Genomic DNA, 26,275 nt, shown 5'->3' on the forward strand with positions numbered 1-26,275 from the left:
TTTCTATTTAGACACATTTAAATGTGCAGTCCTATCTACTTGGAAAAAAAACCCCAAAAAACAAAGCACAGTTCATTCAAAGATACTGGCTGTCTCCAGTGAGATAATCTGGCGCCATCTAGTGGTTATGTAACATTTTTCTTTTGTTCTCACTTGAATGGATTGATCTTGGTGTGCAGATTTCTCCTCGATATAAGGAAAAAAATGTAGTGTACTATCCCAAATGTAGCTCATTATGCTTCCACATTAAGGTAGACGCAATACTTTTGTTCTGCTCCCCTCTGATTGTCTCCAGATGTGTAATCTGATTTGATTTTCATATCCATCTGACCCTGAAATTCTCCTGTATGCCACACCGTAACTTCTCCTGACCAATCCAGACTCTGATAGCCTCACACAGCAAAGCCTGTCTGATGGAGAGGAGCAGCTGGACCGCCTCCAGCAGGCGGAGCTGACTCGAAACACATGCATGTCACTGTGGAGGGCAGGTGCAGTCCAGGCCTGGCTGGAGGTTGTCATGGGAATGCCCATGTACATCCGAGCCTGCTCTGAAAACGTCAAAAGTGGGAAGGTATGCCTTTGGTACATGTTGCTTTTTGCTGTTTGTTTACCTGTGTGTGATGCTGTGTGATGTTAGCAGATGGGCATGTTGAGGTGTTGTCTTTGTTTGATAGAGAACTGTATTTCTGCTCTTTAGGTGCTTCTAGGCCTGACGGATGACGATTTAGAGCTAGGTCTGGGCATCAGTAATCCAATTCATCGCAGGAAAATAAGATTGGCTATTGAGGATTACAGGAGAGCTGAAGGGGACCAAGGGTGAGTAACAGCCAAATAAAACTGCAGAATAACTAATCAGCTGTCATATTTTTGTTTTTTAAAACATGACCTCAAAATCTTCATTTTGTCTGTACGTACTTTTCTTTAAAAATATGCAGGCAGGGATAAAAGTGGAACGTTTTGGTTTTAATATGTGCCACTGAAGCAGACATTTCTGGCTCAGAGTATGAGAGACAACTCCATCCATTTTCTACCACTTATCCAATTCAGGCTGGAGCATGTCCCAGCTGTCACTGAGCATGAGGCGAGGTACACCCTGAGCAGGTTGCTAATCTGCTGCACTGCTAACACAGAGAGACAGACTATCATTCACACTCATATTCACACCTATGGCCAATCTAGAATTCCAATTAATCTAACATGCATGTCTTTGGGAGGAAGCTGTAGTATACAGAGTTAACACACGCAGGTGCAGGGAGATCATGCGAGCTCCACAAAGAGAGGTCTCAGCTGGCCTTTCATTTTGAACCTAGCACCTCCTTGGTGTGTCTGCCAAGAGAAAGCTTGTGTGATAAGAAGCCTTTAAAGCTATGTATTGTAAAAATCTATATATTTTATATATTTTAAATAACGGATTTCAACACGAAACTGTCCAAGTCACTTTTATTTAGATGGGTTTTCTGAAATTTTAAGTTTAATATGTGTGGGTATTATATCAAAAGATATTCAGCAATATGTATAAATGCACTGCAGACACAGAGAAGTAAAATAAACACCTAAATGTGTATTTTAGGACACTTTTCTGTACTTGTTTTACTTGCTTAGTCTGATAAATGCTCCCAAATAAAGGCAGGAATATAAGTAGCAAATTTTCCACCTTAATGGATTTTCTTTATTTTTACTACTTTCTACATTGTAGATACATGCTCAAGACATCAAATATATGAAGCAGGATTAATAGAATTGTGTAGCAAAGAAAGAAATCATGAATAACTATAAACATGTTTTATATTTTAGATTCCTCAAAGTAGCCACCCTTTGCTTTGCTGACAGCGCTGCAAACCCTTGGCCTTCTCTCAATGGGCTCCATGATGTAGTCACCTGAAATGGTTTTCACTTCACGGGTGTGCCCTGTCAGGGTTCATTTGTGGACTTTCTTGCCTTCTTAATGGGGTTGGGACCATCAGTTATGTTGTGCAGAAGTCAGGTTGGTACACAGATGACAGCCCTATTTGACAACTGTTACAATTCATATTATGCCAAGGACCAATCAGCTAAGTAAAGAGAAACGACAGTCCATCATTACCGGGGTCAGTAATGATGGACTGGGGATTGGGGTCATTACAGGACAATGACCCCAAACACACCTCCAGGTTGTGTGAGGGCTATTTGCAGGGGCGTATTTTCCAGGGGGGTTATGACCCCCCCCAATAAGCAGACCCAACCAATATAACCCCCTCCAATAAAATTATGAATTGTCTTGCATAAATAGGCCTACTCATTTCAGGTATTACCAGGAAAATAGTTGCATGTTTAATCATCTGGGAATTTACTCAGATTTATTTATTAATTTAGACAGAGATCTTGACCCCCCCCAATGTTCAGCACAAAGTTACGCCGATGGCTATTTGACCAAGAAGGAGAGTGATGGAGTGCCGCGCCAGATGCCCTGGCCTCCACAGACCTAAACCCAGTTGAGATGGTTTGGGATGAGATGGATCGCAGACTGATGGCAAAAGGACCAACAAGTGCTCAGCATCTCTGGGAACTCATTCAAGACTGTTTGAAAACCATTTCAGGTGACAAACCTCATGAAGCTCATTGAGAGAATACCAAGAATGTGCAAAGCAGTAATCAAAGCAAAGGGTGGAGAGTTTGAAGAATCTGAAATATTAAACATGTTTTGAGTTATTTCACACTTTTTATGCCTTCAATGAGAATCTACAATGTAAATAGTCATGAAAATAAAGAAACTGGTTGACTGGTAGTGTGTATATGTATATATAGATATAATGCATATGAGTAAAATAACATGAGGAGTGCATGAAATATGATGTATTAAAAAAAATATGTTATTGTTCGATATTGCTGATCACAGATTATCAAAAGCATCTGAGATGGACCATCACTGGGTTGCAACATCATGGCTGAGTGATGTCGGACTGCCTCAGTACTCCCAGACCTTTCAGTCTCACTTGGTGGACGGACGAGTGCTTAACTCTTTGAACCGCAGAGACCTGGAGAGATTTCTCAACATCAGTGACCAGTTCCATCAGACCAGTCTACTTCTGGGAATCCAGCTGCTGCAGATGCTCAGCTTTGATAAAGAGGTCAGACTATATGACAATAGATTCATGACTGGAGTTATTCAGCAATCTTTCCTCGATCACTGCATGACTTTCACTCAGCTACAGTGACAAAACTGCATGCTTATCTGCGGTAGCTGGAGTCGCACAGTAGCTTGTAATGCTCCATTATCTCAGCATGTCGTTGGCCTTCTCTGATCTTTCTCTCTCTGTGTTTTCATTGGCCTCTGCCACATTACTGCTTGCACTGCTATGTTTGTGTGGTGTTTTTAAAGGCCCTGCAGGCACGGCGGACAAACTGCGAGCACCAAAACTGGGATCCCATTGTTTGGACATGTCACAGAGTGATGAAGTGGATCAGAGACATCGACCTCAAGGTGGGTGGGGCGGTCAGTGATGGCATTCCCCTCTGCGCTGGAGATTTCTTTGCCAGACTGGAACCAGATACCACAAAGTATGGGTTTTTAAGAATCCCTCAAAAATAATGATAGCTTTGTTTCTTTGAAGCCTCACACCACTGAAAGAATACAGAAGAATAACAGTAGTGTACACTCAGTAATGGGGAATAGACCACACAGCGTGAGGGTTTTTTTTTAGTTCTGCAATATACCGACATACTTATTTTGGGCAACATGTGGTGAACACTTATTATGACCCACAAAGACAAACCAAAACTGTTTTTAAAAGCTTTTTTGTTGTGTACTTGTAATTGCTACCAAATTAAACTTTAAGACCAGGGAGCGATTTCTGCAAGGTTAGTTATTTTTCAGCTACCACTCACTGATGAGCACACTGAGCAAACTGCATCATCTTAATCCAACGCTTCTCTCCTGCGTTGCTCAGGAGTTTGCAGACAATCTTCAGGGTAAAGGGATTCATGGTGCAGTGATGGCTCTGGATCAGTCTTTCGACACAGATGCCATGGCCAAAGCCCTGGGCATCCCCAGCAACAAACACATGCTTCATCGGCACCTGTATGAAGAGATGAAGTCACTCGCTGTCCCTCTCAGGTAGATTAAAAGTCCTACTTGGATACCTTCCTGTTCTATCCTATAAATACATTTGTATGTATATATTCTTGGATGCAATCACAAACAACAACGTCTTGTAACACCTTATGTTTATAGTAATACCGAGCAGGACACTGAGGTGATTGGTTGTTCCTCTCCTGTCGCTGTTAACCGTTTTGCTGATGAGAGGATGTCTATAAGAAGATCCGGAAAGGTATTAGACAAACTTTAAAAAGACTGAAATGTGCAGTGCTGTGCAGACCCTTTATGATATTTCACATGTTTAGATATATACTAAGTATGTGAGTACACTAGAATAAGAAAAGAAGAATCAGTAGTTGGCTACTAAAGTCTTGTGGTCAGATTCAAACTAAGGATTCTGATATAAGACCATCATAAACACTAATTACTTTTTAGCTGATAATGTTTTATAAACAGGCAAATGTCTCATCTTTAAAGAAACTCCATATTCTGTTTTCAGCCTTTTTGATCTTTTTTTTTCTCCAGAGTCCGCTGAGGTTACGAGCAAACAGCCACTCTGTGGAGCGAAGTCTGGGCTTCCACGGCAGCTGCAGCTCTCTGCCCAGAGAGGCCAGAGTTCAGGCGGTTCCCCGAGCCAAAGGCAGCCCGATGCACACCTACAAGAGTGTCGAAATCACCAACGTCTGAACCAGCCTCAGCCATCGAGATTTTAACCATTGTTTACATTTTTGTTGTGTTGCAGTTGTTTACAGCTGAGAGACACCCACACTGAGCCACACTAGAATTATCGGAAGAGAATGTCTTAAAGGGGTATGCCACTCGATTTAGTAATCTGACTTCTTTAGAGAAGCATTTACTGAAAACAAACTTTATAATTTTGACCTGATGGACTTGAGAGGATGGTAACTTAATAGCTAGGTCCATTTTTTATTTTAATTTATTTTTAAACTACGTATTCCAAGACTTTTATATATTATTGGAAAAGTCATATTTGTATGATAGATGAGAAGGCTTAGGACAGACTTAACACAGTTATATAATTGAAATTAGTGCTCTTTTAATGCCTTATATTAAACAGGTCCATATGATCTTCACAGCACTGTTACTATTTATTACTGCTACTTTTTAACATGTTCATTTTTTTAAGCTGCAAGTGAAAAACTCTGTTAAAGACAAAAGAAAAGTTGTTATAACTTACTCTCAGCGTAAAGATACAGCACATATCAGCTGTTATTCAGAGTAGATGAGGGCCCTGTTCTTCATACATGTCTAACCCAGTTAACCAGACATGAACGCTGGATTTGTTGATTGGATGTTTCTAAAATCAGAGAAAGCTGTACAGAACAGAGACATCTAGAGTGCGATTACAATGTTTAAGGTGATTTTTATTTATTTATGTTTTGCAACTTACAACAAGTACATTCAAATAACCAATCATAACTCAAAGGACTGTAAATTAGTATTCAGTTTTAGAGGCATTCACAGGTGTACTACAAGAGCTTTGAGATGGTTGAAGACAGCTTACAAATTATGGGTTAAAAGACAACCACAAGATTCTCACCCTTTAAACCCTAAACAGCACCACCTGGAATTATTTTGTTGTTTTAGCTGCAAAAGTGTCATTAAATCTACCATGAGTGTATGCTTTTGTCCCTTTTTTCAGGACTACTACTTCTTTCAACATCTGGTAGTTGTTATTACACACATGCTATAAGTGTGTATTAAGGGAATAACAGTAGGGAAACACGAAATTGAAATTTAAAAGATTTTTACTGAATAAGGCACTCAGAATGTACATGAATAAAAGATTAAGAATTTGCAATTTGAGCTTTGAAATAATGACAAATATTTGAACTTTGGCCCTATAGTTTGTTTCTGGGGGTCTCTTTTTTTCCTAAGCAAGTCCAGACGTTTTTGACCCCTGGTGGAACACCAAAAAGCAGTTCCTTTCAAGCTGCAGGCAAAGGCCTACATTGCACTGCTGGCATTTTCAAGGAGTGCTTCTCTTACAGACAATGCACTGCTTCCTTCCCATGCTTGCCCTCTGCCTCTTTCCCATATCTCCAGTGCTCATAGGGACAGGAAACTGTCCTTGACTTGGGGACTCGGGCTGGTAACCAAGCAAACACCCAGGAGGTGTGCAGCGAGCTCCTCCTGGAAGGCCTGGCAAGTCTTGTGCTTCTGTTGCTTGCTGATGCACAGCTCTTTGTGAAGGATGAAGCTGTTGGTAACTGCAATGTCCAGAAGATGCTGGAAAACTGTCATGTTCCATCTTCTGGTTTTGCGATGGACTGAATTTGTTCCCAGCATCTGGTCTGATGTATCCACTCCTGCCATGCATTTCTTGTATTCGGTCACAGCTGTCGGTCGATGTCGATGTACCACAAGCCCCAAATCCCTGCTTTTTCAAGTGTTGGAAGAGGGATGGGCTACTGTAGAAGTTGTCACAGTAGACAATGTAACCCAATCCCAGATAGTCTTTGTCCACTAGTGATGTAACCTCATCAAAAGAGAGTCCTTTCCCTGATAACAACTTTGATTTCCCCATGTACAGCATGAAATCTATGGTGCAGCCATTCACATCAGCAAGAACAAAATATTTTAGCCCCCACTTGGTGAGCTTGGCTTTCGTGGCTAATCTTGCCTTTGAAGTAACCATCCTCTCACCAACTGAAATATGCTGCTTTGGGTGGTAGTTACCCATGCAATGATATCTCATCATCTCAAGGAGGGGTCTGACCGACTGTAGTGTGTCATAGTCCTCTGTGCCTTGTTTTTTTTTTTTTTTCATTGGCCACATTATCTTCTGGATCACTGATATTAAGGTTAGAAGCGATGGCCAGAAACCGGTCTCTGGACATAACCGTGGCAGGAAAAGGAACGTGAAAAATTGTGTTTCTCCTCCAAAAGTCTACCATTTTTGGGAAATTGCAGACTGCCATGTAAAGTAACAAGCCCAGGTACTTTTGTAGTTCGTCTGGTGTTATTTCATTCCAGGCAAATGTTTTGCCCTTTTTCTTATTTTTTGCAGCATTCTTGTTTGTGTTTGTATCAAACTCAGCCAAAGGAAGGAAGGAAGGAAGAAAGGAAGAAAGAAAGAAAGAAAGAAAGAAAGAAAGAAAGAAAGAAAGAAAGAAAGAAAGAAAGAAAGAAAGAAAGAAAGAAAGAACACGGTAGAAAAATATGGTAAAACACAGTTTTAAAAAAAGGCAAATCACAATGAAAAAAACAGCACAGAGCAGCAAAAACAAAGCAATAAAAAAAACACCCAAATATCAGATAAAATGTCAACTTTCTGCAGAGCTCTGTTATACTCCCTCACTCTCTTTTCAGTCAACCAACCTTTGTTTTCCCGGGGTTGCTGCACCTCGGGACTGGGATTACCGTAATGACCCTAATATGACTGGGAAGCACAGCGTCTCTGCTTTCAGAAACAGTTTTGAATTTTTTTTCAATTGCCAAAAATTGAAAATTTACGGTAATTTAAAGAAATGTTGCAAAAACCTGGCGAGTGGTTAGCTAGAACATAACACAGCATTTAAATGGACATAAAGTTTTGAATAAAGATTAAAATTCAAGTGAATAGTTGTGGACCTCACGTTGCTAAAATATCTTACATGCATGTGAGTGAGGTTTCATCTCCAGACACAGATTTTGATTACTAATTAAAAAAATCACTTGCATGGCCATTGGGGAGAATATTGCTCAAACTTACTCATATTTTAAACATGAATTCATGTTTTATATTTTGTGTTTGTCTCTGTGAAACTGTTAAACTCCCTGAAGAATGTCAGTAAAATACAAAACCCAAAGGTTTTTCTCATCTCTCTATTTTGATCTACCTCGTCACCTTCTCCCGAGTCACCCTGCCATTGACTCTGAAATTGATCAGAAGCCAACTTCAACAAAGTCTTACTTCCTTAAATGCATCTGGAGGAGAGAGGAGGCCCAGGCCTGTCCTTTGTAGAAGCCTTTACAGCACTTGTGCCATATAAAAAAAAAGGCATAATGCTTAACTTGTCATGCAATGCCACTTGGGTCATTAACACTGTTACCATCATCTGCCAGAGATCATAACATACAGTGGCAGGCTGTAAAAAAAGAAAAAAGAAAACCATGAACTGACAATGCAGCTGTGCCACGCGTCGTATTTAATTGGGATCACTGGAAAATGACAGGTCAGAAGCAAGGACGTTTCCAGTTTTTGTTAAAAGCCTATTGTCTCAGCTCCTCTCCCTCTGTTAGTGCAATCACATGCTCAGCATTCAGCCAGTATTATGCCTCTCCATATCTTTTCCCTTAAACTTTTATTTGGGATTAACAAACCAATCCTAAAGCAGGCTGAGAGAATCAGACTAGATTGACGAGACTAAACCAGATTCTTGTAACCTGAAAAAAGTATTTTAGCCTAAATTCCTTCAGATTGAAGAACAGGGCCCTCAAGTGCCATCAGCTCTAAATGTGTAAGATGATGCTACTAAAAACAATGACATGTGAAGTGTGTGTCTTCTTCTGACAGCTGGTATACCCATAATTATGTCTTTTTTTATGTAAAAGATGATGCAGTCATCCAGTGTGATATGTAGATACAACTGTGGAATGTTGGATTAAGAATGTGGTAATGTACAAAGACTCCACATGTGTGTATAAACTGTGAAGAAGGCAAAACTTTGTGCCATTATACTATGAAGTCAATGGAAAGAATGTAACGGTGTATTCTGTAGAGTTTTGGTCGTGTTTTATAATGCACAGCTGTTCCTGAGCATGAAAACACTCATTAAACGCCACCGCTGGGACTTGCACAGAGCCACACCGAATGTGGCTGAAACCTTGAGGTTACTTCAAATAGCAGAGAACAGGTTTGTCCGTCTCTATCTGGGCGTCTCTTTGGCTCACCAAAGCAAAACTGTTTAAGCGGGAAGATCAGATCAGTTCAAACCTGCATAGGGAAAGAAGACAGGGACTTGCAATGTATTTGCTTTTAACACATGACATCTACATCTGTTTGCAAAGCAGTACAAGCTTTTCATACATGTCAACATGAAAGTGGATTTATTGTAAACTGTTGCATAGAATGTAAGAATGTTATTGTTATTTTTGAGGATAAATGCATTAAAATTTGTGTTAACAAACTCAGAATGTAAAGTTGGTCCAGATGTAAATTATTTTTTCTTCCAAGGGTTTTGAACATATATCTTTCTGTTTGCATACGCCACCTCTGTGTTATCTTAAAAAGAAGCTCAGAATGGTCACATTAGCCTGTTGAGTTGGTTATTATAAAAAAATATATGGACATTATTCTCATTTACTTTTTATTAACTGCGGTGATCTGACTGACCTTACTCTCTGCTCAAAGATCACCGTATGAGAGCAAGATCAATTTGTGTCACTTTAGCACCAGAAGGTTGTGCCACATCTGGCAAGAAATGGTAGCAGTTTGCATCTAACAAACACAACATGGCCCCAGTATAGACACTACCAGCATGGAAAGGGTTAAAGCTGACTAGTACAAAATTTTGAAGGGTAGCTTTATGGCCCATTAACCACTCCTGTACTACAGGCTGTAGTGCACTCTGACCTCTTGGCGTCTAAACAGAGCCGGTCCCAAGGACCTTGGCACACAAGGGACCTTGGCACCTGCCACTACAAAAGTGTATGAGGCTTCACATTTAAATATTTCCATTAATCCCAGTAATGATCTCAAACTAAAATCACGTGTAGTGTTAGGGATCTCCTATATCACTATACCCAAGATATGAAAAAAAGACACTTTCTAAACTATAGCTGACAAAAACGACTGCACCAACAGCTCCTCTGGAGCTTTCATTGGGATTATTAGGATTTTCATAAGGATTTAAATAAATAATTGAATCCCCTGAAGGTCATGTGATATGACTCAAACTGCACCACAGTGGACGTTTTGGCCTAAAATATGTGTGCAAATGGCCTTATTCTATAAAGATTTTCAGCTGCTCTTTTAGGATCTTATTGCAGGAGCTCATTTTCTCTTCTAGATACGAAAGATACTTTGACAAAGCATGTAGTTTTACTTATACTTACTTGAATAATCAGGCCCTACCCTATTTTAAGCTTTCAGACCCCTCTGCAACCAGCTCCCAGTTTGGATTCAAGAGACAGACCTCCTTTTGACAAAGTTAGGGCTAAGCTGACCCTCCCTTAGTTACACTACAATAGGGCTGCTGGGGGCTTTCCATGATGCTTTTCCATGTGCATTTCTTCTTGACCCACCTTTTCGCTCACCATGTGTTTATACACCACTCTGCAGTTAATCATTAGTCATTACTCATTTCTGTGTCTTCCTCCTCTCATACACAGCCGGTCTCGGCAGATGGCTGCCCCTCACTGAGCCTGGTTCTGACAAGGTTTCTTCCTCTTAAAAGGGAGTTTTTCCTTCCCACTGTTACCAGATGCTTGCTGTATTACTGTAGTGTCTTTACCTTACAATATAAAGCACCTTGAGGCAACTGTTGCTGTGATTTGCAGCCATATAAATACAATTTAATTGAATTGAACTTATATTTATATTGACATAATATTTAAAAGCAAAATTATGAGTTAGTCAACTATTCAACAAATGCACCCTTAATAAATTCACCAGTAACTAATAAGCCAAGATTTTCTTATTTTTATTTTTGCAGAACATAAATATTTTTCTCTGGGCTCTGAAATACTGTGTCTTATTCCTGTAAGACAATAGTTTTATTTTTCTAATATCTAATTGTGTGTATCTGTAATTAATACAGTTAATACATCCAACATTAATCGTGTACAATACAATTAATTTATTTCAATTAAGCTGTTTCTGGGCGTCTCCTTGTACCACTAATTTATTCCCGGTGGAGGTTTACCTGAGCAGCACTAGGACCAAGAGGACACGGGCGCACTTTACAACAGGGGGTGGCGAGGTTTCACTACGCTTGGAATTTGTGCAAAGTTCTTGTCAACTCTGTTTTTATCTGCAGCGGTAAACATTGTGTTGATCAATCCGTCTGCGATTTAAAAACTTTTTAAAAGGAAAAAAAAAGTTGAACCGGTCCTGACTTGCTGCGTCTATGTCGTCTCCTTCTCTTCCCCTCTGATCTTCCTGAAAACACCTGCGTGAGTCAGGTAACTCACCGATGAAGAGGGAAGTCCTTGGCCACTGAGCGGTGAAAAGGTAAGGCCTACACTTCAGAGCTAAGCTGACTTACGCTCGTATATACTGTGACCAGGACTGTTATCGATTTAATAGACACAGCACGCGAGTTGTTAATATTTGTCAGTGTCATTGCGTGGGGTCCAATCCAATCTGACCTGTGTCCGGACACGTTTAGATCACAGAGTAATTCATGTGGGCAGGTCCACCCTCTCCCCTTCCTGCTTCACCAGAAAGCACTACCAGCGTTTTTATTTACTTTGACAGCAGTAATGTCCGCCTGATAGATCTGTTAATGTTACCCACAAGACGGACCAAGTGAGCCGGTGTTTATTACCTGATAAGCCGAATTTTAATGCTGGAAATTTACTGATGTTGAACGGGACACACCCATGCAATGCAGCAGGCCTGCAATGTAGAGAAAAGGGCAGTATTTACGTTTTCATGCACAGAGCCACTATGAATGACAGTGTTGGTCTGTGTGTAGTCCTCTTTTGCAACTGTCACCTTCTTTTTGTCCTTGTTAATGTGTGTTTAATAACTGACGAGGGGAACACCAGGACTTAGTCACATACTGCATTTATTCAGTAATTCTTAATAATCATGTCATGAATATCAAAGGGAAATGCAATAATTCAGCTGTTCCCCCCCTTATACTAAATTTAGTCGCCTGCTCTCTGCTAAGGCAGACTACACTACATTAATATTTATTTTTTAATTGATTAGGCACTAAAAAACTTAGTTGGCAGTCCACCAACATTATCTAATGAATGAGCCTGCAAGAGACTATATTTAAAATAGATATTCAGTCCATTAAATAAGTATCAGTTGATCCTTACAGCATGAATGAGCGGTTCAGAGTGTAATGCTGTGAAACAGGATGTGCGTTAGGGCTGGGTAATTGTCTCTGAAGTCATCAATGTGAAACAATACTTAAGAAAAACACTGAGAAATGTTTAGCTGTTGTGCATTATGTAAAGCTGTGTTTAGTTTAGTTTTTTTTCTTTGTTTGTTTGTTCGTTTGTTATTTTTTTAATTGGTTAGCATACTCCACTAACTGTTGTGGGCAACTATACACTATAAATAACAGCTAAAGTGGAAAAAAACACTTAAAGTGAGACTAGTGAATAATGAACAATATTAAAGTGCTATAAATGCTACTGAAATTATTTTGATTGGACTATTAATAATCACTTCTGTAGTAATTAAAAAAAATGCTACATTGAAAAAGTGATTACTACTAAACCTATAAAACCAATAAATTAATAAGGTAAGTGATATTAAATATATTTTTAAATAAGCAAGGCTAAATTTTGTCTCATACCTGCAAAAATATATCTCAATACTTTTTGAGAGGCATATGGTTTTGTGTTACACTGCTATTACAAAAAGAGTACACGTTTTTTTTAAATGAAAAATGCTGTTTGTCAAGAGTAAAAGTCAAATCACTGTTCATCCCATCACATCAGCAAAGTGTCCTGAAGTGTACACTCGTATGTTTCTCCACCTTTAATGACATAGATGTATCATATCACAGATTAAATCGTAGAGTTTAAATTCAGTTGGGTTTAATTAATCCACAATTTTAGGCCGGAAAATGAAATTATGCAAAACAGTTACAAAAATTATTTACTATATATGTATATGTTTTTTTTTTTAAAGATATTCAAATAGCAAAAAATATAAGGACTAATAGATGATGAATGAATTAGCGCCAAACCAATTAATCACTATACACGATATCAGTATTTATAACAGCCAATAAGTGAAAACCAAAAAAAAGTAAAGGAGAGATGAGAAAATGATCTTCAACCATGTTATAAGTGTTGACTTTCCATATTGTCCATCAGGGGGCACTCTACAACTTCCCCGTTAGCAACACAGGTTTGAAATTCCACAAAAACAACAAACAGCTCATGGTGTAATGAGCAAATAAATGACTACACATAACAAATGTTAGGAAAATTATGTTTTGTCTTTCTTAAAAAAATTGGTCTGATAATGATCGGAATAATAAAATAAAACGGCAAATATCGGTATCGGTATCGGTCTTACAAATCCTGTGTCAGTCAGGCTAAACTGAATGCTTTTGTTTTCATGTATTAGTCTTAAATGGCCACGCTGCAGTGATTGTAGTTTTCTGTTAGGTGGTTACTCTGCAGCATAATGAGACTTTAATTTCAGTGTTATTATCATGATTAATTAAAATGATGCATGGCTTTTACGAAGGTGCTGTAGGTGCATAAACACTACAAATGGCTCATTGTAGCCAGTTGGTAGGTGGTTGCTAGACAACGTGATGAGGTCATAGTATCTGATACAGCTAAAAGCCTTCAAGGGCTGAATAGCTACCAGTATGTCAGTTTTGGTTGCTCAACTCTTGATTGTGTAAAGGTTTGTGGGCAAACAAACAAACACAGATTTTTATACATTAGTGTGATGTAAAACTGCTGGGGTTTTTTTTTTCTTCTTCTTCTTTCTAAACTTCAGTTACTCATAAAATGTAAATTTCAGTAATCTGTAGTCTAAACATCTTTCTTTTTCAGGTTAGTTCCCCAGGGTTTCAAACATTTGAATCTTTAAATACTCTTCTAACATTTATTTCTGGTTTAAATAACTAAGTATACAATTAACTCCTCTAAGACGTTTTGCCTTCGTGGTAGTTGTTTATATTACTGAGTAAATTCCCAATGCTGTTGTTTGTTTTGGTTTTATTAATTTTGGCTTTATTTTATATTAGTTATTAAGAACTGTTTTCATTATTAATACCTTGTAAAAGTGAATTAATTTTCTTTAAAATAAACATTTCCTGGATTTCCCTGCATTTATGTTAGTAGGATTTGTTCATTAAGCAGCTTGGTATTTATTTGAGACATTTTACTATTTTAGTTTAGTTTTAGTTTAGTTTAGAAAAACTATTCCCATGTAATTGGGTTATAAAAAGGTTTATTAGCACAACAAAAGCAAATAATAATAATATTGTGATTTGAGTAAATCCTGCAGGGTAAAAAAAAAATGCCCCTGTCATATTTAATTTGTAAATACTAAGCTAACATGCGGAAGCAGCACACCCTATGAGTCAGCAGATTTGAGAACCACCTTTAACGGCATTAACTTAAAGTAAACACATTGTCTTCGACTTTATCATCTCTCAGATCCTTCAGTCTGTGAGTATTTGTTCATCCACAGCTTGCTTAAGATCCCACCATGACATTTCAATCAGGCTGAGGTCTGGACTTTGACTGGGCCACCGCAGCACCTTCATTGTTTGCGTTTTCAGCCATTCTGTTCAAGATTTGCTGCTGTGCTTGGGATCATTGTCCTGTTGCATGACCCAGTTTCAGCCACGCTTTAGCTGTCAAACAGTTGGCTTCATATTTGACTCTAGAGTATTTTGTTATACAGAGTAGTTCATAGTCAACTCAATACCTGCAGTGTCCCGGTCCTGCGCCTGCAAAACAAGCATTCAGGTCCACTTTGGTTTTGCTTTCCAAAGTTAGTTGTTCCAGAAGTCTTGTGATTTGTTCAGATGCAAATTTGCAAACCTAAGCTGTGCAGCCATGTTTTTTTTTTTTTTTTAAAGAAGAGGCTTACTCCTGACAGGACTTTCAAACAAGCCACTGAACATTTTAACTGAGACCTGTGGAATTTGTTGTTTAACTCGTGGGTTTTTTCAATTTCTTTAAACATTGCACAGTCCCCGTTTGGAATGAACTTGCTGGGACCTGCACTCCTCTTAAGATTGGCAGCTGTCTTGTTTTCAACTTGTGATTGAAAATTGATGGACTTTAGATTGTTTGGAAATAGCCTTATAACCCCTCCCACACTGATGGACAGCAACCAGTGATTCCCGAAGAAAGCTCGAGCCCAGCAAACTACGGTGTGATACATCATGTGTTGTTGGTCATCTGAGGTTCTATTTATCTCATTTTAAGACCCATTAAGGACCAGATGATATGTAAAACCTTACAGTTGAACTTACTTTTTCCCCTGATTGTATATGAAAGTGTTCAAAAGTTGCTTTAATAATTAAAGAGATGCTGTCTGGTGTGCTTAAATATACAGATAGGTGACAAAATTAAAGCAAACTCTAGCATAAAATGTGTTGGCACACAATCACATGCTCAGAGAAACGCTTCATTGTGCCTTGGGATGGTTTCTAATGGAGCACCAAGATTTTCTTCTATCTGCCGTTTTGATAATGTTAGTCGGGATCGCTTAGTGACACCTCCCACTGATGTCCTCAGATCTCCCACTGGGTTGAGATCTGGGGACAGTGAATATCACAGTATTTACATAATTTGCATTCTCATCAATCAATGCAGTATTCTGCTATAGACTACGGGGTAACTGTCATCCAGTTAGAGATCATTCCCAACCATTCCAAGGACAGAAATATTTCATCATAGGATACAGATGAGCACTTTGAGTAACGGTGTGATGATTTGCTGCGACTTTTGGATTCAAACCATTCCAGCAAACATAACAGAGCCACCGAGTGCCCTCTCTACAGGTGTCAAGGGATCAGATCTTAAAAATTTGTAAGCCATCTGTATTTATAAATGTGTGAACTGTAGTGGCTTTACAAAGAAAATTTTCCTGATTCACACCAGTACAACCTAAACATTGCTACATACAGGTGTAGAGCTTAAGTAGATGATGTCTGCTATTTTTAAGGGATATTTTGAGTAGGATGTCATTACTTGGACATGCTTGTAAACATTCGATTACAGCTTTAGTTCATAATCATCTGCACAAGTCACGCTTATGTACAGCTATTACAGAGGAGCAGTCTGCGGCTGGAGCCAACAATGGCATCTTTTTTCAGTTATGTGCGTTTTGGGGTTTTTTTCCTCAGGCCTTCAGGAAAAATTAACCTCTGGTTAAAGAGTAAGGTTCACAAATGTTGTTGTTTGGCAGGAAAGTAATTTAAAATGCATTTTATTCTGTAGGTGTTCGTGGTGTTATTGTTAGATGTTTATCTGATTCTAATTTTATAAATGCTCTTTATTCTGTTTGATTCTGTGACCATTACAAAGACCTTTTGTGTCACTTTTTTATCTCCATCCTTCCTTCTCTTGGGTTAATGTTTGTCATGTTAAGACATGTGTGGAACTACCACTGAACTCTTTGTTTTCCTGTAACCTGTTTTTCACCACACCTGACATTTTCTTTTAACCTGTTCTCCTACTTTCTCACGCATCAAAAATGTACCCTCAGCGCCTTTTCTGTTTTCAAGAGTATAGCGTCTAAAACCGGTTCATGGATACAGCGAGATAACCCTCAAACTGTCATTTTAACCTTTTGTTCCGCCACCGGTAATGGTTTATGTTTTATTGGCATGGTCCATCTCGTGTGATACGTGTGGTGCTCTGATTGATATGGACTCTTTCACCGAGCCCGTTCTTACCCTGGAAAATCTAAATCACTTGTTCGGCCACTCATACACATACAGGAAATTAAGCTTAATGTACTTAACAAAATAGACAGAGAATACAGACAGAAGCACCATGACGCAGGCAATAACAATGTGATAATATTAGAAATTTGGTCACAAGTTGAAAAAAAAGTTCAGATACTGGGATCTAAATGATTTTCTACAGAGGGGGTAAATTTCTGGAGGAGTGGTGGGGTAGGTGGTGTCTGCTTGTGCAAACTGAAAAGCCTTTTTTTTTCCCCACCTTGCAGGTTGTTTTGCAGGTATGTGTTCCAGTCAGGGTATATGCGGTAACAACGGCCGTTCCAACAGATCCTCCAGCTCAAGGAGCTCTGGTTCAGGCGCCCACTATGCCCTGTGTGCCCTTGGAGTGGGCCTCATTGCCCTTGGCATTGTCATGATTGTTTGGACTGTGATACCTGGAGGGGATTCAGGTGCCTCTCCAAAACCATCAAGCAACTCCACAGGACCTAATAACAATGGTGGTGGTAATAATTCAGATGCCACCAAGACCCCTACAGTGGCCATGGTGCTTGTTGGAGTTGGGGCAGTGATGTTGATCTTGGCCATTGGCCTTGGTTTAAAGAGCAAGAAGAGAGCTCAGGATAGAAGGAGTGAGCCTGTGACCACAGGAATCCCCTTCATGACTCAGATACCAGAGGAGCCTCAGCCGTAAGTGATGACGTTTGGTTCTATTTTTATTCTTAGATCGTTTATAAATGTTAGGATTTATACATGATATGATAATTCCTTGGGTTAGCAATCAGGTGTGAAAAGGTGTAGTACTGGTGTTGTCTGTCTCTATGTGTTTGTCCTGCAACAGCCTGCTGATCTGTCTAGGGTGTACCCTGTCTTTCTGCTTGGAAAGGATCCATTGCAAGTAAACTGCAAATTATGTAACGTCAGGGACTAAGTAAAGGTTTAGCATTTTATTTACCTTTATAATCCATCCATCCATTTTTATTTTATTCAACAAGAGAAATGTGAAAAAAATAGATCTTTTTTGTGATAGGAGAGATTGTAAATTAAAGTTGGCTGTTATGTGTATCCAGAACATCAGTTCATCCCTTGAGTTTGTTGCCTTTTTTACACTGAGATGATTCATAGGTCACTATTTAAGTAGCTTAAAACACAAACACAAAAAACTCTAAAGTTTGGCTCCTTTGAAACAAAATATGAAGGGGTGGCTCAAGACTTTTGCACTGAACTGTGCATACATACATACTGCTGTGTAATTGAATTTGCACTTATGAACATATAATATTTCTTTCTTTATGTATTCATTGCACTTCTGGTTCGATGCTAAGTGCACTTCAGTGGGTTTGTACCTATGTTCAGCACAATGATGCTAAAGTTGAATCAAACTTAATTTAAAGACCTTACTGACTTGAATGAAACCTGAATTATTTCTAATGGCCAGCAGGTGGCAACTCATGTGATTTAAACAAAAACTGAGAAAAACACCCTTTTGCTCCTTCGTTGAACTCACTGAAGAATATTGAGTTTGTTTTGTGAGCCTTTGCTGTTTCTTATAAATTTCTTGTAGCGACAGCAGGCAGCTTCTTTCAGACAAAAAGTAACACTGACAATCTACTTTGGCTTTAACAGCAGACATGGGCAGCACTTACCTAGTCAACATACTAAGATTGAATTGAAACTGAAATTGAAAGCCTTTATTGTCATTATACATAGTATAACGAAATTAGAAACACCTCTATAAAAGTGCACACGTGCTTATAGCACATTATAAAAACTATGCAATAATTTAACTATACACTTACTATAAATATAAATACACAGTACAGTACTGACACAGAGACAGACAGGCAGAGAATTGATGATATTTCAGTGCAGATTACAGAAGCTATCCCTGAGTCTGTTTGTTCTGGCCCGTATGGATCTATAGCGCCTGCCAGAGGGCAGTAGGTTGAAAAGATGGTAGCTGGGGTAGGTAGTGTCCTTTAAAATGTTTCCGGCCCTACTAAGACAACGGGAGTTGTAGACGGCAGACAGGGAGGGCAGGGGGCAGCCGATGATTTTTTTTAAAAGGCACATGTAGGGAGAGCTGCAGTAAGCCGCTGCATCTGTGTGCGCCACCATCTTGAACCTAGATATTAATATCTTGAATCTAGATATTAAGCAGATAAAACAAAAAAGCTAATAAACTTAAGAGTTTATGGGGACCAAAACAAAGCTGAAAAAGCATAAATATTAAACTTGTAATATTCAGATGGCAATAAACACAAATGAATGCCTGTATGGTGCCTTTTGAAGGTGTTAATCGGCAAAAGGTTGTTGACAGCTTAACACAGTTAAAACTTTTGTCTCTTTCCAGCGACCCAACTACGTATAACGTGCCAAGCTATGAGGAAGTCGTCAGCAGCAGTGAGTACCCTGTGCGTCAGAGTAACCTTCGGCAGAGCACCTCTCACCTGCCGTCCTACGAGGACATCATAGCTGCGGTGGAAAACGAGGGAACAGAGCCCGCTAACAACACGACTGACGACACCCCTGTTAATGATCAACCTGCAGCCGCCGAGCCTCCATCTGAACCCGCTGGCCTTACATCTAACCCCAGTATGCCAACCCGCAGTGCTAGTCGGGCCAGCCGTTTGCTCCGGCCCCTCCGAGTGAGAAGAATCAAATCTGACAAACTGCACCTGAAGGACTTCCGCCTTCAAATCCGCACCCCCACACAGAACCCAGTAACCATTGAACCCATCACTCCTCCTCCACAGTATGAAGATAAGATGCCTGAATTTAAGTAGGGCAGCGTTCCACATCTACCTTATTGTGTGTTTCTAAAAAAGGAAAAAAATTTATGTAACGCTTATGAATTTAGTGGATTTATCATAACATTTCTGGAAAAAACGATTTGAAAGGGTTATGTTAAGTAGGTAAATACAGTAAGAACAAAGGGGCCACACACGCCCACTGCTGAAATTAGAATATTGTTCTTCACCAAAGAGCTCTGGATTTGCATATTTAATCTATTATAATTCATTATTAGGTATGCGTGAAAGGATCCGCTTTCAGAGTTAAGTCTGTCGTCTTAACGATCATGTTATAACTTATGTCAAACAGAAGATAGTCTTTCAGTTTTATTTATTAGCCAGCCATAACATGTTTTTCACCTTTCCAAGACTTTATGTTGTTGCCATGTCTTGATTCTGGTTTGCTTTGAAGTTTGGAGAAGTTGAAGCTACATTCTGCGATTAATTGATTTTTTTTTTTTTTTTTTTTTTTTTTTTAATCATGCTTTTTTTTTTTAGAATAGAAAATTAAATTGGTTTTTCTGTGTGTGTGTATTTTTTAAACTCCAAGTCTTAAAGAAACTTTATTCTTTAAGATAAATGTTAAGAGAGAAAAATATATATTTTGGCACATCCTAACCAGAAGAAAGGTTTTGGATATTCTGGTGATGTATCATTTTTATTCATTGTCTCTTAAAGTGTTGAAATGTTTAGATTTCTTTAACTATGTTGTAATATTTGTAAAAAGTGAAGAATAATTTTTTTTTCTATTTTGTTTAAGTTCAACTTTATATTTTTGTTTCAAAATGTCCATAAAACAAGTTCAGTGTGTATTTAATCCTCATGTAATGTCAACATTAATAAAAGCAACTACATTTACTAAAAGTATGACGATCCAATGTTAGGATGCAGTTTAATTTTCCTACATTTGCTTGCTATACGTTTGGGGGGAAAAAATAACATGCACGTACTGTAATTCGACTTTTGATTAATAAAATCAAATGGTGAATGTTTTGACTTGCTCTTTTGCATCTTAAGTTTCACTGGTTAATATTTGGCACCCTCCAGTGTTTGAATTTGGTCATTTATTCATTTCACAGTTCATCGTCATCTTTTTGCATCTGTTTGTTTGTTTTACCTGAAAGCAGGTAAAAGTCTAAAAGGAAATATAAGTGAAAAATTTTAAAATATTTGCTGATATGAGTTGAGGGGGGCAATATAAAATCATATTGAAAAAATAATACATAAAAAATAAAAGTAGTTATTTAAGCAAAAACATGGCTAAAATCAGGAAAATGTAGGTATTATTGTAGGTGACTGTTACAGCATTATTTAAGTAAAACTTTCACCCATGCCAAAATTTAAACAATAGCCTTCAATTAATTTGAACCCTAATTGTTTATTGATCATTACTTTAAGACTTAAATGACTATTTTCTGGATGACTAAGTTAACTGGTTGATTTTTTTTTTTGTTCGCTGTTTTGTAACAACTCTAGAAATGATTTTTATTAAAAATGCCCAACACAAGTACCCAGAGCCTAAAGTGGCATCTTCAAATCAATGGTTTTTTACCAATTAATTATTTATAAAGAAGAAAACTAATTGAAATTATTCAAAGGAACCGCAGGATGTGAAAACCCAGAGCAATGACATGTTTCACTTGTTTGTTTTCTCATGTTGTCTTTATAAATTAGCTGCTAATCACTGATTTGATTGTTTTATATCTGTTAAGCCATTTCGGGAGTTGTTATGGCTCCTTTGTCCACCTCCTGCAGCTCCCTGTGAGAAGCAATATATGAACGTGAATATGGAACTTTTATTTATATTTATTAACATATGTTGCCATTTGTTGTTGTATGTAGGTCAGAAGGTTGGTTGCAATATGTAGCTAACAAAAAAAGGATTGCTTCATATCAAAAATAAAAACAGCCTTTTTTCTTTTTTAAAAAGAATAAATTTTTCTAATACATGTTTTTCTCCCTCCACATATATTCCAATTCATCTACAATAAAAACCACAAAAGGTAAACAATTTTTATTATTTTAACGCTTTAATTTACTTATTTATGGTTTCATTATATTAACACTTGCCAATACATAATAATAATATTTGCCTCTGTAAACAGAGGGGAAGTATGAGATGACATATAGATATACATACTGTACTTGAGTCAAAAGCTTTAACCTTGAAATAGAACTTCACATCAGCTTTTGAGAATGACTTTTTTCATGATGATGATGAGATGATTATTCATGTTCAAAGCAGCTGCAACTATGCAGTGTGAATGAGTATGCTGACTGTGTGCATTCAGTCATTCAAGAGCATGGAAGTTGTCTCCGTCATCAAGCACATCACCGTACAGGCCAGCGAGACACCGCGTATGATGAAAGAAGTACATGCAATGTGCAAAGTACAAAAATACTCTTTAAATCTGGCAACATGTTGCATAAGGGTAGCAAAGCACCATCACTAGAGAATACAGAGTTTCTTCCATGACCCTATGAATACCAGACAAATGTGGTAGACTATCTAAGACATCACAGATGATAAAGCTGCTCCTCCACCCTGTGAGAACAATACAAACTTTCTAAATGAGCTCAACAAATATTTTGGGAGGTTCAAGGCAGTCAGCAACACACCCGTAAAGAAAAATGTTCCAGTTGCTGATGAGCAGTCTTGAAATAGCTGATGGCTGGAAGACCTCGAGAGGAGTGAACATAAGAAAAGCAGCAGGCGCTGGAAACACCTGGTTAGATGTTCAAGGAATGCAGCAACCAGCACACCTTTAATATGTCACTGGATCAGAATGTCCTACTGTCTTATTTCCAGACTGCTGCTATCATTGCAGTACCCTGAAACTCACTTGTTTAAATCATTTCTGCCCTGTAGCCTCATCTTAAAGTGCTTTAAGAGGCTGGTAAAGGACCACACTGTTTTCATTACAGTTTGCTTGCCACCCAAATCACTCTACAGAAGACGCCATCTTCTCTGTACTAAATCTCAGCCAAGGTCAAGAAGACAGCCATGCAAATGCTGTTTGTGAACTTCATTTCATTCATTCATTCAACTGCATTTGGTAGATAAACTAGTTCCCCTGGGCCTCAGCACCCTTATGTGTAAGACTTCCTCACCAAGAGATCTGACCAGATGGTAAACTCATCTCTTTGAACACCAGCTATCCTCAGCAGGGCTATATCCTGAACCCGCTGCTAACTCATGACTGCTGTCCTACATTCACATTGTAAAGTATGCTGGCAACACAATGGTAGCAGGCCTCATTCAAGATGACAACAACCAGGCCTACAGAGAGGAAGTGAACCAACTGGTGGACTCGTGCAACACTAACTACTTGGCTGTGAATGTAAAAAAAAAAAAAAAAAAACCCCAAAAGGAGACCATCTTTGACTTTAGGAGGAGCCAGTACAGTCACATGCTGTTGCTCATCACTAACAACACAGTGGAAATGATGAGCAGCATCAAGTTTCTGTGCGTACAGATAACAGACACCCCGTTCTGCTCTCTTGTAGACAGAACTCAACAGTGCCTGCACTTTTTCCCACCGGTTGAGGAGAGCTCACCTCCCCCCCTCGCATGCTCACCACTTTATATAGAAGCTCTATAGAGAGCTTACTGGCTGCATGCATGTCTGTGTGGTCAGGAGCCTGCAGTGCCTTAGACTGGAAGTCCCTGCAGAGAGTGGTGAGGACACTGGAAAAGATCACTGGGATTCCACTTCCCCACATCCAGGATGTTGCGCAAGAGCACTGCCTGACCAGAGCAAACAAAGTCACACGTGACCACTCCCACCCCCACCCCCATCATACACTTCCTGCTGGCCTCTGGGAAGAGACTCGCAGGATCCACAACAGAACAATTCTGCAACAGCTTCTTCCCCCAAACCACCAGGCTGCTCAACTTTCAGTAAGCTCCCCCACCACTGTCGTACACATGCACACACTCATACAGTTGTTCTCAAGACGATGGTCAACATATCTTTGCAAAATATAAATCTAATGTGCATTATATTTTTACAGATTTTTATTTCTTATTCATTATTTCCTGTTAAATGAATGCGTCACAATGACGCATGTCAGAATCACCTGTTGCCGTTTGAATCATAAACTCATGAGAAGAGGTTAGTAACTTGTTAGGAATAAAGTGATTTCATGACTGATAAAGTCATAAAAAGTGAACTTGATATCACTAAGGTCATTTCTAAAATAAACTACAATCTAACTAATAATAATCTATTAGGTAATAACAGGAAAGAAAAACAAACTTCTTCATTCCTTTTTTAAAATAGAATATAATCAGTAAACAGTCAACTGAGCACTCAAACTGACTGGGTTAAATACTGGCCATGCACTTTTATTTGTGGATTTATGACACTTCATTGAGACTCAAATCTGATTTAAAATGTTGCTGCACTTTGCATAACATTACACATGCACACAAGTTTGCTGAGGTATTGAGATATGATTGAAGTTTAATTAAAAAAAAAAAAAAATATATATATATATATATATATATGTGTGTGTGTGTATATATTTAAACTGCACTGTCCAAAACCACATGACTCTAACAGTAATAAACAATGTGAACTGCCGTCTCTTAAATAAAACTGCAAAATACCCACATCGGACCATCACTTAAGTGTTTACTGAGACAGTTTTTTCCTTTTTCTTTGTTTTATTAATGCTAAACTGTTATAGCAATTTTACTGCCAACTAAAAAACAAAAAAACAAAAACAAAACAACCAAACATTAAACCTTTGACTGTTATGATTTTACAGAGAGTGTTCATGGACTAAGGCTGCTTGCTACCATAGCTGCTAGCATAACCCTAAGGGCAGGGTTATGCTAGCAGCTATGGTAGCAAACAATATGCTGTTAGCATATTGTTACCCACTGTGCTAATTTTTCTCCATTTGTCCTGGTGGCTTGGTAGCTTAGAAAGTGTACGCATTTCTATCTGTCAGTTAGCACAGAAAACAGTTGTTAAGTGAGATTATGACTTAAAGTTCAAACTGAAAAAAAGTGCAAAAGTAAGAGTGATCCTCTGCGCTAATGACTTCACCATAAGCTTGGAGTCAAATGTTCCAGTCAAGATGATGAGACTGGAACTGCTGGGTTTAGGGATTTCCCTACAGTATGTATAAATAAAGGCAAAGTTTGATCCTCTCTAGAGGGATTGAAATTTCTCTTCATCACAGACCAAGTCTCGCAACCAGCAAAAGCAGTCATTTTATGGGAGGGTGCTGGTGCTAAAGGAGTGTCTGCGAATTAGCAAATCTGCCAGTTCAACTATATCAACTTTTTCCATCTTGCACTATGCCTGATTACTGTGTGTTTAATAGAAATGTAAAGTACCATGCTTTGTGTTCATTTTAGTCTGATTTTGTTTGAATATCAGATCCTATTTGCTGATTCATCAGTTTAGAAATCCTGGAAATTGCAAAGGGTCCACAAACTCATCAACAACCACACTTTAACCCCTAAATTTAATTCATTATTAATATCTGTCTTTTATTTAGTCTTCCTGAAAACTTCCAAATTTAACTAGAAGAGGAAATTAATTTGTTGCTGATGTAAAATAACTAAAACTACACTGTGAAATTATCTATGAGCATTTCTATTATTGCCTATTTGATTATCACAGCATTAAACTGTAAAACTTAATAGCTTGTCTTGCTTGTTGACTAATAATTAAGTAACCTCAACTCGCACTCAGTTGTTTATTTTGAGTGTGGCTTACTTAAGAGGGATAAGTCGCATTATGGTAACTGGGCTTAAGCAAAAGACCTCTAATTTTAAGCTAATACACTTCATACATGGTCATGTTTACAAATTTTACTGTAAATAAAAACAGAAAATGTCACTATGTAGGGGGATTTACAAAGTGAGATCTCAATTTTTGTAGCGTTTCTGCGTCTCAACCCCACCCCACAAATACAGACTTAAAAGTAGTGAGATTACATGTAAATCTTCCATGTAATTTTGTTACATAAGAACAATGCAAATTGTTAAATGTAATGGAATCTACTCAGTTGAAATTGGCTTGATTGGTATAAATTCGGTTTAAACCAAGCACATTTTCCTTAATGGTAAATTTAGATTTCATATATTTCAGTTGCATTTTACTTACAATTGTTGCCTCGCGTTTTAATGAGGGTGCAAAATGACTTTTCTACTTTGTTTAGCTGTATTAAGAGTTGATCAACGACGTTTCACGGCGGTCAGGATTATTAAATGGTGCACGAGTTTCCATCATGGTAGCCTGTTGTTAGCTAAACCTTTAACACTATTCTTGGTTGCACAAACACTGGAAACTGCATTACACATCACCAAGTATCAAAGTCTAAACACAACATGACCGAAATAATGATCACAACACAACTAAATTAAGGTTTTGAAGTTAAATATTAACAGTCTCATGGGTCTTTGCACTCTGCAATTACAGAAGCGTCCTGCACACGTAAGAAAGACATTTTTAAACACCTAATGAAATTAAAGTGTGCGCAAACATACTTTCCTGTATGCAGGAGAAAACTTAATATAAGTAAGTAAACTTAAATGCACTGATTTTAATTAATTGAAGGCGTCTTTTGCATTTACAGGTCAGCAATGTATACAAGTGCATATTTTAGAAACTATAGATTTTTTTAGGCTAATACATTCCTATGTAAATTATCGTAAAAAGAAACAACAGAAGCACTCACAGTACAACACGGCCAACTTCAAATATGTACATAAGTCAGTAGTTACTTAATTAAAGGAATGCGTGCATTCGAGTATTGCATGTTTTTAATGTTTTCACTTACAAATTTTCTCTCCATATCGTGTTAAAATTTGT

At 38.2% G+C, this 26,275-nt stretch overlaps 2 protein-coding genes across 2 annotated transcripts; both read left to right on the forward strand.

The window, feature by feature from the left end:
* Positions 1-361: 361 nt before the first annotated feature.
* Positions 362-5,717, forward strand: LOC120432701 (kazrin-A-like; the record flags this gene model as incomplete). Its single annotated transcript, XM_039612662.1, has 7 exons — positions 362-571; positions 698-816; positions 2,876-3,107; positions 3,359-3,460; positions 3,927-4,093; positions 4,211-4,307; positions 4,601-5,717. Coding segments are annotated over 7 exons (1,089 nt in total), but the record flags the coding sequence as incomplete, so codon positions are not given.
* A 5,249-nt stretch (positions 5,718-10,966) lies between these two features.
* On the forward strand, positions 10,967-20,436 carry tmem51b (transmembrane protein 51b). Its single transcript, XM_031757582.2, has 3 exons — positions 10,967-11,252; positions 16,920-17,340; positions 19,004-20,436. Exons 2-3 carry the CDS (start codon positions 16,934-16,936, stop codon positions 19,434-19,436), a joined length of 840 nt encoding a protein of 279 aa, XP_031613442.1. The 5' UTR covers positions 10,967-11,252; positions 16,920-16,933; the 3' UTR covers positions 19,437-20,436.
* The last annotated feature ends 5,839 nt before the right edge of the window (positions 20,437-26,275 follow it).

This window comes from Oreochromis aureus, linkage group 5 (assembly GCF_013358895.1).
Source record: "Oreochromis aureus strain Israel breed Guangdong linkage group 5, ZZ_aureus, whole genome shotgun sequence".
Lineage (NCBI taxonomy): Eukaryota > Metazoa > Chordata > Actinopteri > Cichliformes > Cichlidae > Oreochromis > Oreochromis aureus.

Coding starts and splice junctions, on each gene's coding strand:
- tmem51b (XM_031757582.2), top strand. CDS start 16,934: ATGTGTTCCAGTCAGGGTATATGCGGTAACAACGGCCGTTCCAACAGA. Junction 17,341..19,003: donor ATACCAGAGGAGCCTCAGCC/GTAAGTGATGAC, acceptor GTCTCTTTCCAG/CGACCCAACTACGTATAACG.